General features: G+C 35.6%; 1 protein-coding gene across 1 annotated transcript; it reads right to left on the bottom strand.

The window, feature by feature from the left end:
* Positions 1–8,581: 8,581 nt before the first annotated feature.
* LOC116116283 (cytochrome P450 704C1-like) lies at positions 8,582–11,303 on the bottom strand. The gene is made up of 6 exons (XM_031402381.1): positions 10,929–11,303; positions 10,487–10,702; positions 10,100–10,393; positions 9,685–10,005; positions 9,358–9,561; positions 8,582–9,237 (listed from the first exon to the last, which is right to left on the bottom strand). Exons 1-6 carry the CDS (start codon positions 11,238–11,240, stop codon positions 9,043–9,045), a joined length of 1,542 nt encoding a protein of 513 aa, XP_031258241.1. The 5' UTR covers positions 11,241–11,303; the 3' UTR covers positions 8,582–9,042.
* Positions 11,304–11,508: the final 205 nt, after the last annotated feature.

Raw genomic sequence — 11,508 nt, 5'->3', positions numbered from 1 at the left:
TTACAAAGAGGCATACAAAGAAGCATACAAAGAAGCATACAAAGAGACAAATCCAACCCTTAAAAGAAGGGAAAAAAGAGAGGAGAGAGAGGAGAGAGGCCAATCATGAATTTTAAGGGCTAAATTTGTTTCTTTGTATGCCTCTTTGTATGCTTCTTTGTAAGGCTAGTATTACTCTTTCCTTTTATATATTAATATGTATCAAAATTTTCTTTAAGGGTGTGTTTGCTTAGGGGTAATAAGAGATTATTGAGGTAATGTCATTTTTATATTACTAGAGCAACATATTTAGTTATTAAGTAATATAAGATTTTGGTAATTTTCTAAAACCAATAGTAGTTTATATTGGTAATACTAGGCCCGTTTGGATAGGGGTAATATTAGATAACTGGGGTAATATTTTTTAAATTGAGTAGATGACGATGTTTGGTTGATTTGTAAAAAATTATTCCCAAAATCTTTTATGACAAACAGTAGCCTTTGGGGGGCAAGTTACCAAGAATATTATTACCTTGGTGGGGGGGTGTGTTTCAGGGCTGTTATTAAAACTTACCCCAAGTAATAAATTTTGTGTCCCATATTGCCCCCAAATAGTAGAGCATTTCGTCCAAATTAGGCTTATATTTGTTAAGATTTACAAAACACCCAATACACTCATGTAGACCCTTTTGTCCTCACTTTTTTAATTTTTCGAACAACATTGCCCTTGTTATTGTCATTATTTACAGAAATGTCATTGTACCCAGAACTGGCCACCACCGTCAGCCGCCATTGACTGCCACTGGAGACTACCGAAAGTCACCATTATGGCATAAGACCAATCGTATATGGCCGACCATTCTCTAGTGAGGCCTTTTCTGACCATGGATCTGTTGAAAACAGCAAGATCTGGCCGTTTCATAGCCAAAGACCTGGCCATTTCATGACCAGATCTGTCGCCTGAAACAGTTAGATCTCGTCGTGAAACAGCTAGATTGGTGGCACTGCCGACGTCACGGCCAGATCTGTACCACTACCAGTGGCTGCCGATGGTGGTGACTGGCTGTTGACAGTGGCTTTGGGTAGGTAGGGGTTCTGGGCTATCATTAAAACTTACCCTAGGTAATACAATTTTGTGTCCATTTGCCCCCTAACAGTAGAGCATTTGGTCCAAATTAGTCTTATATTTGTTAAGATTTACAAAACACCCAATTCACTCATGCAGACCCTTTTGTCCTCACTTTTTTAATTTTTCGAACAACATTGCCCTTGTTATTGTCATTATTTACAGAAATGTCATTGTACCCAGAACTGGCCACCACTACCAGTCGCCATTGACCGCCACTGGAGGCTACCAAAAGTCATCATAATGGCGTAAGACCAGCCGTATATGGCTGGCCATGCTCTGGTGAGGCATTTTCTGGCCATGGATTAGTGATCCATGATCGAAAACAGTGAGATCTGACTGTTTCACAACTAAAGACCTAGCCATTTCACGAACAGATTAGTGGCATTGCCGACGTCACGACCAGATTTGCACCACTACTGGTGGCTGTCGATGGTGGTGACTGGTTGTTGACAGTGGCTTTGGGTAGGCAAGGGTGTTTTTGTTAAGTTTAAAACATATTATTCACCAATTTATTCGAACCAACAAAATATATTTTCTAAACATTCTTAATAATCTTCAAAGTGATCTTTCTTTCCGTTAATATAATATCCCCCTATAATAAAATATTATATGATTCAAACGCCCCCATAGGAGGTAATTTGATTACCTCAATTTTCTTAGATATTTTAAGATTACTTGGAAATCTTATTTTTGTTACAATTTTACCCCTTAGGGGGCGTTTGGATTATATAATGTTTTATTATATAGGTATATTATACTAACGGAAAAAAAGATTACATTACCTTGAAAATTACTGGGAATGTTTAGAAAATATGTTTAGTTGGGAGGATTAATGGGTGGGTATGTTATGTAGATTACTAAATTGCCCTCCTTTTTAAATATTAATATAATAGTATTTTTTATTATTGTTTTTTCAATAATTTCTTTTAACCGCCTACATTTGAAATTTTGCTAAAACACCCCAACCATATAAAACTTTAATTTATAGCAAAATCACCCCCACCCACCCTAAGCCATTGCCGGTAGCCAGCCACTACCGCCACTAGCAGTCGACGAAATGGCGGACGATTGGTCGTATATGGCCGGCAAAGCCAGAAATGGCCATGGATCACAAATTCATGGCCCAAAAACGACCATATCTATAGCCATTTCACGTCCAAAGATGTGGTCGTGCCATTTTACAGCCAAAGATATGGCCTTTCCATGGCCGTGAAATGGCCATAGAAACGCTAGATTTGGCCATGAATCTGTGATCCATGGCCAAAAAAGGCCTTATCAACATACGACCAACCAGATCCCATCGGTTGTACACCATTATGGCAACTGACGTGATGGTAAGTCACGGCTAGCGGTGGTCTTGGGTGACTAGGGCTATTTTGTTAACTTTTAAACTTTTTTGTAGCTAGGGTATTTTAGCTAATTTCTCAAATGTAGGGGGGCTAGGTAATTGTTATTTGATAGACATTTGAGGGTAATTGAGTCCGAAATGGTTTTTAATTAAGGGCAAAATTGGTAGAAAAATTAGATTACTTCAATAATGTTTTAATAACATCCCCTAGTAAGGTAATAAGATTACCCCCCACATTATCAACAGTAAACACTATTTGCAATAAAAAATTACCGTTATTACTTGCAAACCAAAAACAGGGATCTTGCAAAATAAACAAAGATTACAAACGGCCTTTTATTAATAAATTTTTAGGACAATAATGCCCTTGTTTTAAAAATAATTTACAAAAATACTAATGGACTATTTTATCCTTTGACATAAAACGTCTAGTATATGAATTCATGGAGCGGACTGAACGTTAGAAGTCCATACATAAAGCTCAAAGGTCCTAAATGAGCATGTCTCATTCAAACGGTCATAACTTTTGATCCGGGAAGAGTTGTGGAGCCTGTAAGATACCGTTAGAAAACTCATTTCGAGCTTGTCGACTTAGAAAATTGGCTTCAACTAGTTGGAGGTCATTTTTGAGGTCATTTTCGAGGTCAAAATCCACTATTTTGGCGTGTTTTGGGGTTGTTTTAGTTGTTTGCGCCTTTTTTCCTATTTTATTTCGTGTTTTCTTGTTTTAATTAATTTAGTTTTTGTTTCCTTTTGTTATTAGGAGTCTTATTATGGTTGGTTGTCACTCTATATAAACTTATTTTTTGTTTTGGATGTTATTCAATAAATTATTTAGATTTTACAGTTTAAGTTTCTGGATTGAGACTTGTATTATCAGCTCTAAAGGTGTAGTCGAGTGCTAGCCTTGTTTATCACGCTAACTCGCTGCATCATCCTTAAATACAAAGTTTTTAGGACATAAATACCCCTGGAATTAAAAAAAAAAATTACCCAAAGGTGGTGGCCGAATCTGGACACGACCGCCGGCGGTGACAAAATGGGGCACGACCGACCGAATTTGGCCAATCGTGCGTCACTAAGGTCGTTTCTTACCAAAAACAGCTAGATCTGGTCATTTCACAGCTAAAGATGTGACTGTGAAACAACCGTCATTTTATGGCCAAATATCTGGCCTTTTCACGGCCAGATCTCCACTGTCGACCCTACCGAGAGTGGTGGTAGGCCACCGATAGTGGCTTGGGGTGGGTGGGGGTGTTTTTGTTAAGTTTTAATTTTTGTTGGTTGTTGGGGTGTTTTAGCTGGCGACAGTGGTGGCAGGCCGCCGGTAGTGGCTTGGGGTGAGTGGGGATGTTTTTGTTAAGTTTTAAATTTTTTTTGTTGTTGGGGTGTTTTAGCTAAATCTGAATTGAGAGGGTTAAAAGAATAATAATAAAAATAATATTATATTAATATTTAAAGAGGAGGGCAATTTAGTAATTTATATAACATACTCACCAATTTATTTCTCTCAATCAAACATATTAATATAATATACCCACTTTCAATCAACCAGACACATTTCCCTGCATATTCCTAATAATCTTCAAGATAATCTATCTTTTCATTAATATAACATTCCCTGAGTCAAACACACCAAGATGCTACACTATACCTATGATCATGACATAATCGATATCACAAGACAATGCTAGCTTAACTAGCACATAAATCTCACTATATATTAAAATGGGATGAACCTTGCTATGCAATTTACTAATTATAACAGAGAAATGGAAAGGTGCAAATAAACAAGAGTTTAGATTGTGAGAAAAGGATAGCTGCAAGATCCTCAAAATAGGAATTAGAGTTGGTTGCTGTTAGGGCCAAAAATCGTCTTGGGCTTGACGAGGCCCAATAACGAAATAAACATGTCATGACCCAAGGCCTCAACCCAATTCCGATTAGGCCTATGCTTAAAATCACCTTGTGAACTACCCACTCTATGAGTTGGGCTATCCTATGAGTTAAGCTAAACTAGGTTTCAGCCCATTAGCCTACAACAATCTAAAAATAGGAAATCAGAATCTCATTATATTTCCTGTTCTACTAAGATTCCAAATCTTACTCAAACTATTAAACTTAATCTGATAAGGTTAATAAATCATATCTCTTTGAGGATAAGGATTATCTCCCAAAATAGGACTTAGTGTTCTACTAAGATTCCAACCCCTTGGGTTCACTATAAAAACAGAGGCTTGCCCTCTCATTAGGCATGCAATCTCCCATAGTCAATTGACACTACTCAAAACCATCTATTTGCTCCTAAAGTTCTTGCTCCCAAGAACCCGACGCCTCCGCCGTAGTCCTAGCTTCCGAGAAAACTCCTGGTAATTCTTCATCTCCTTAATTCTTATCAAATAATCTCTTTCAACCTTGCTGACTTGAGCGTCGGAGTGCCTACGGCAAACACCACTTCGGTGTTTTCCGGAAGCTTCACGCTTGCCCTTTCATGTGTGTAGGTCTAGCGGATTGTCAGTAGCCTCAACCTCATGGGATCAGACCCTATTTTCATGACGGTAGATTTTTTGCATCTACAGTTGCTTTTTCTTTTTATTTCCGAGGTGATATATGGACAAAATAAACATGAAAAATCCAACGTCGATTAGCATACAATTGATATCCGCCATCTCGGCCACTAAGACAAATAATAAACACCTATGTTGCCGTCTGTGGCCGACTTTTTTGTGACCCTTTCCTGAGTTGTCATCCGACGACCTTGCCTATGCACTTCATTTTACTGCGGGATTCGACGGCTTTGCCTAGATAGTTTTTGTCACAGTTTCAACCACTTTGCCTAGGCACACGATCAACGACCTTGGCGGCTTGGCAATTGGCAAGAAGCTTATATAAATAAGCGATTCACAGTGGTTCTTTTTAATGAACAAAAAAAGAAAAAAAAAATTGTAAGCAAACTGGGGGAAGCAGGTGATTACGAAGAAACTAAGGATCGAGATGCAAAGCTATGAATGTCATCTTCATCAACACAACTCTACAAGGTTTAGATTCTCATAACTCTGAATTTTTCATTTAATTTATATTTATTGTGACTTTGATTCAAAAATGTGAGCAGATAAAAATTTTCTCCTACTCTTGTGTTTTAATGTTTTATTTTATATATTAGCAAAACATCATTAGAGCTCCAAAATGATTTAGGCTCCGTTTGGTTCATTATTGGGTAGTTTTTAGAATAATGTTTTGAAAAAGTTTAATTGGGTGGGCATTACGATGTAGAAGTTTGAAAATTAACATAAATACCCCCTATATTTATTTATTTACTAAAAACCCATATAATAAAATATTCAAAGTTAACAAAAACACCCCCAACCCACTCATAAACGAACAGCTGACCACCACCGTTGGAGGGTGGTCGGAGTTGCCGTATCGACAAATGACCGGCTCGATATTGCCAGTCGTGCGTCGATATGGTCTTTTCCGACCAAATCCACCGTGGATCTGGCCAGAAAAGGTCAGATCCACGGCTAGATCTGGCTGCATTTGGTCATCAACGACGACCCTATCCCGTGAATCTGGCCGAAAAAGGCCAGATCCATGGCTAGATCTGGCTGTATTTGGTCGTCAACAATGGCTGATGGTCAACGACGACCCTATCCTGGCCGTCATTGATGACTGTCAACAGCCAAAGATCTAACCATCCGTAGATCTGGCCGAAAAAGGCTAGATCGACGTACTACCGGCCAGATTTAGCCGGTAGTGCACCATTACACCAGATTTCGACAGTGGTAGCCACAATCTGGTAAATTTGGGTTACTGGGGTGTTTTTGTCAGTTTTTTAAAAAAATGGGGTTGTTTAATTAAATTAACAAATTTAGGGGGTTTAAAGGAAATTAAAAAAATTAGAATTATATTTTGGAAAATAGGTGAAACAAACTTAACTTTTTTGGGAAAATTAGAAAATTTTTCCCAATATGTGAACCAAATGAAGCCTTAAAAAGCACTTTTGGCTAGTTGTATTCCAGTAAAAGTACTTATCAATTCTGCAACAAAATCACTTGTGCACGGAAATGTAAGGGAAGCCACACATAATTAAAATACTGAATGTTGTGAAAATCTTTAGAATTGGGATAACAAGTCCGCCCATTTTGTCAAATTAGCCAAGATGTAATCAATCATAACTCGTTTTACATTTACAATTTAATCTCACAAATTTTTTCTCACAATCTCGATGTGACAACTCACATTGGATCTCATCTGTTCAATTACGAACTGTCACGTCAGGGTTTTAAAAAAAGGTTTATAAGATTGAGTTGTGAACCAATCTTTATTGTAATTATAAACACATATGAGATATAGATGAAAATTTTACGAAATTTCAAGTGTAGTGAGGTCTTTTTACCTTCGTGCTGCCTTTGGAGTATCCTTGAATTTTTTTTCAAAATTATAGAAGGATAGATATATAATTATTACAAACAAGAAAATTAATTTCAAACAATAGTAATAGATAATTAGATAGAAAAGAGAAAGGATATTAAATTTAAAATTAATTGCAACTTTAAGTGCTGATAATAAGGTATTTAAATATATATTTTTTTATTCTAGTTAATGCTTTCTCTATATCTTCAAAACAATATTTTTATTAAAATAGCTAGAACTATTATATTGGCAGAGTGGATGACTGAAAATTATGGAAGAAGAGAAAAAAAGGGAAATAAAATAAAATAAAACTTCGACAACAAATTTTCAATAAACCTATTTAATTTTGCGTAGAGATATAAAATTAGAATGAAAAGAATAAATGATCAACAAAATGTTACTGGAAACATTTTCTTGAATTTATTGGTAGAGATTCATTTTGAAACTAAATTTTATGGAAGTCATCACTGTCAAAAGTTTCTAACAAAAATAAAAATATAATAATACCTCAATTAAAAGAATTTTCTACTCATGATAATCAAACAAAATAAAGTCAATTTGAAATTTCCACCAAATGTAATTTCTACCTCTTCACTATATTAGCAAATACAAAGCCGAGTAAGTATTTATAAATTTGATAAAAGTATAAATAAGTCTTAAACACACAATAAATAACAATAACATGTGTGTTAAAACTATTTTTAAATTATTCTCATAAACTCGTGTAAAATTTCTTTAAAAAAAAAAAAAAAAACCAATACACACAACTACAAAACTTACAAAGCTGTGGATTTTTTTTTAATTCCATTAAAAATGTTTCTAATTTTCATGACAAAAATTGATGTTCAAGTTTAAAAATAAATAAATAGATAAGANAGGGAATAGATAAAGAACAGATGAAGTAATAAATTACTACGAGTTAAAGCCTAAAGGGTGATATTGACCAAATGTGGGAAACAACAGATACATAAAAACACTATGAGAAGAATGACTGAAGTTAGGCTCAGGTAGCCCTTTGGCACATAGACGCCCTCTCGTTGTGTTGTTTGATGTCACCTCAATTCCCGAAATTAGGTAAAAAACTTAGGTTATATATTAGAACATTTATCTTGTAAAAAAATGATTTTTAACATTTCTTTTTTATCGTTGTGCAGTGTACAAGAATTTTCTCCATGGATTTCATATTATGCAATATTAGTATTTCTCATTCCATTGTTTATTGACATTCTAGAGTTGAATGTTCAAGGCTCAAACAAGTCCTTATTCGAAACACACTCACCAAATATATGGACTTTTCTGGTGGCTACATTGATTTATATTTTTGCATGGCAGCTCATGGGAGATCACAGGTTGATCTTGACTAGATAAATTCTTCTAAATTCTTGAGTGATATTATCGTTATCTCAAGATCTCTTTCTATAGCTTCATTGGTCTCCATGATTCTCCCACTCGAGTTAGGCCATCTCAGTTTTATTGCAAAGCTTCTTGTGCCTCTTAGAATCGCCTATCAACATGCTGTTACTTGCCATTGGCTTCGTGTCTTTCTCTCGGGGGACGGATGATTAAAACCCGTCCACATAATGTCATGCATGATGTTAAAATTATGCGAGTAATATTTAAAATTTCATTTTGCATGATTTAAAATTATGCAAAATTCAAAATTGAGTAATACTACACTTACAAACATTTCTCATTAACTTTCTCTTACAAACACAACGTATCAGCTCGTAATTAATCAGCTCGCATGAATTCCGTCTGCTCAATAATAAGTCCTGCTTGACAAAACCAATTACCAGTTGCCACATGGGGTTAATGAGAGATGTTTGTGAGGCTAGTATTATTGTTTAAAATAATGATTAATACCCCTCTAAATAGTTTCATGCATGATTTAAAATTATGTTAGTATTGAAGCTTCACCTAGCCTAATGACTAAGGAGCTAACCTTATGGCCTATTAGACCCGTAACTACACAATCTAACTCAACCCGTATGACATCACAATTATCAAGTCCAACATTTCACTCTTTACCCCGCAAGCACTTCATAAATGTAAAACAGGAACACTAAAACCCAAACGTTAAAAAAGCAACATTTTCCCCTTACGCTAATGGAGGAATTAAACATTTGTTAATAGACAGCCAGGGATATCTGTGAAAATTTATTGCCAATTTGACTTATTTTCCAGGGCTCAATCTTGGGAAGGCACAAAGATGGAGGCCACCTTCTATTTGTAGAGTCATGGCTGATCTGTAGTTGACCTTTTTCTTTTCATCACTGAGCTTGAATTTGTAGCTTCCTAAAAGGATCATACTGAAGATCTTCATCTGCCTGTAAGCAAATTCCTTTCCTAGACAGATTCTTGGACCCGCCTGTTCAACACAAATCATCCAATTCATCACTCTTAAAGCTCTTCACGATTCAATTACAATTTGCATCTGTTTGGTTTCACTGTAAATAAACAGCATTACTTTTACTTGAGTCTCTCTTACCTGGAAAGTTGTGAAAATAAAAGGGCTTGCTGGCTGGAAAAAGCCATTTTCATTGAGCCATCTTTCCGGCCGAAATTCCTCCACATCATTGCCCCATAAAGCTTTCATCCTGCCCATCGCATAAGGTAAATATGCTACCATATCTCCTTTCTTCACACTGAAACCATCAGGCAAAGTATCATCTGAAAAACAAATCTTCCCATCCTGAAACACCACAGCACCCAAGAAAACAAGTATATTAATTTACAAAACCCAATGAACATTGATAATCTTGCTAACTAGCGCCTGCCCTCACTTACATAATGAATAAATGTAATTGATACTTACCACAGGAGCTGCGGGATAAAGCCTGAGTGTCTCAGTCAAAACTGCATGGAGATAGTGCATCTTGTCAATGGTTTCTTCAGTTATGCCGGCTGCAAGTTCTTCAATGCTTGCACCATCACTCATTTGAGTTGCTTGTATCACTTCCTTTGCAATCCTTTCCTGTATATGAGGGTGCTTGCAGATCATGTACAAAAACCAGGAAAGACTTGAAGCCGTTGTGTCTTTGCCAGCGGTCACAAAACTCAGAATTATGTCTCTTAAGTATTTTGGATCCGTCTCTTTCAGTTCCACAAACCTTGACACAATATCTTCTTTCTTCACCTGTCATTCATATGTTTCTCTAATTATATAAAACATTTACTAAACTTTAAACTACTTAAGACAAATGGTTGAAGAAGATATTATTTGAACTCACTGGTTGTAAATCAGCATGTGAACTGTTGAGTTGCTCGATTTTGCTTTTAATTAATTTGTATACAAATTCATCAATCACTTTTATACTCTTTCTCAAAACAGCCTCTGATCCAATGTTGAAGAACCGCTTAATCTTCCAGAAAACATCAACATATCGGTAAACCATAATTGCACTTGCTTTATCAAAAGCATCAGAGAATCTAGTGCCTTCTTCAAATGTTCCACACAAACCATCTAATTCTATACCCAATAAGATTTTAAATACAGAGTCTAAGGTTGCTTTCATCAAAAGGTCCTGCATATGTAAATTTAATTGATCAACTATCAAGTAAAAGGAATTAATACCTGCTCTTCTGATATCTAAACAAATAAATTAAGAAGCTCATACTTGAATTTCTATAGACTGATTTGATGCAGAAGCTTTAGATACTATTCCAGCAAGCTTTACAGCTGTGGCTTTAAAGACTCCACTGCTGAAGTCCCTCAGTATCTTGGTGGAGAATTCATAACTTGCTATTTTCCTCTGACGTCGCCACTTTTCTCCATCCACAGTGAAGATCCCATCACCCAATAGATCTGTCAAAATGTCGTAATTGTAGGATCCCTGTTTCCATTAAACTATGTTTATCAAATGATTCTTTAATCCTGTATTATGCAATTTCAATATTGTGAATAAATTACTAAACATGTTGGAACAATTTTCTTTCGCAGTTTCAGTAGTTAACATATTTGAGTATGTGTAACATTAAATGTAATTTAGCTAAGATTGAACATAAACACACACTAAACTAATTTAAATTAATAGAATTTTTTGTTTAAAACGATATTACCTTGCCATAGTTTCCGAAATTAGTTTTGAGGATGTACTCAATATTTGGAGGGTGTGTAGTGTAAACGTCACTTCTGAAAAAACTAAGCAATCTGAAACTTGTATGTTTGAATGCAAGGTCAGCCATGGCATCGTGGAGCCTGTGAAAATTGAATGCTAGGTGGAAGACGGTGCAGCCAACTGGGTGATATATTTTTCTCTTCTCAGTACCTGTTATCTTGGCATGGATCCTGTGAATGAATATGCCTAAAATTAGTGCTAAAGTTGCTGCTGTGAGAGGAATGGAAATGGAGAAAATTTCCTTCAGGTTCATTATGTTGATAAGTGCTAATCTATTGATTGATGATGAGGATGATAAAATGAAAAATTGACTTAATTTATGAGACACAGATCAATGGTATCTGTCAAATTCATTGACTTTACCTTAATTTAAAGGAGACTTGTATCCGCTACTGTCTCTAAAAATAAAATATCTGATGTATCACTTTCATCAAATTTGTAAATTTTAATCTTTTTTAGAAATAAAATAAAATAAATTTTTAAATGAATTATTACATGCATAATATGAGTAGACTATGCAG

The sequence above is a fragment of the Pistacia vera genome, unplaced genomic scaffold (genome assembly GCF_008641045.1).
Source record: "Pistacia vera cultivar Batoury unplaced genomic scaffold, PisVer_v2 Contig77, whole genome shotgun sequence".
NCBI lineage: Eukaryota > Viridiplantae > Streptophyta > Magnoliopsida > Sapindales > Anacardiaceae > Pistacia > Pistacia vera.
Note: the sequence above shows the minus strand (reverse complement) of the source record. Positions and strands in the feature narration are given on the sequence as shown.

Coding starts and splice junctions, on each gene's coding strand:
- LOC116116283 (XM_031402381.1), bottom strand. CDS start 11,240: ATGAACCTGAAGGAAATTTTCTCCATTTCCATTCCTCTCACAGCAGCA. Junction 10,703..10,928: donor ATTTCGGAAACTATGGCAAG/GTAATATCGTTT, acceptor TAATGGAAACAG/GGATCCTACAATTACGACAT. Junction 10,006..10,099: donor CACATGCTGATTTACAACCA/GTGAGTTCAAAT, acceptor TATGAATGACAG/GTGAAGAAAGAAGATATTGT.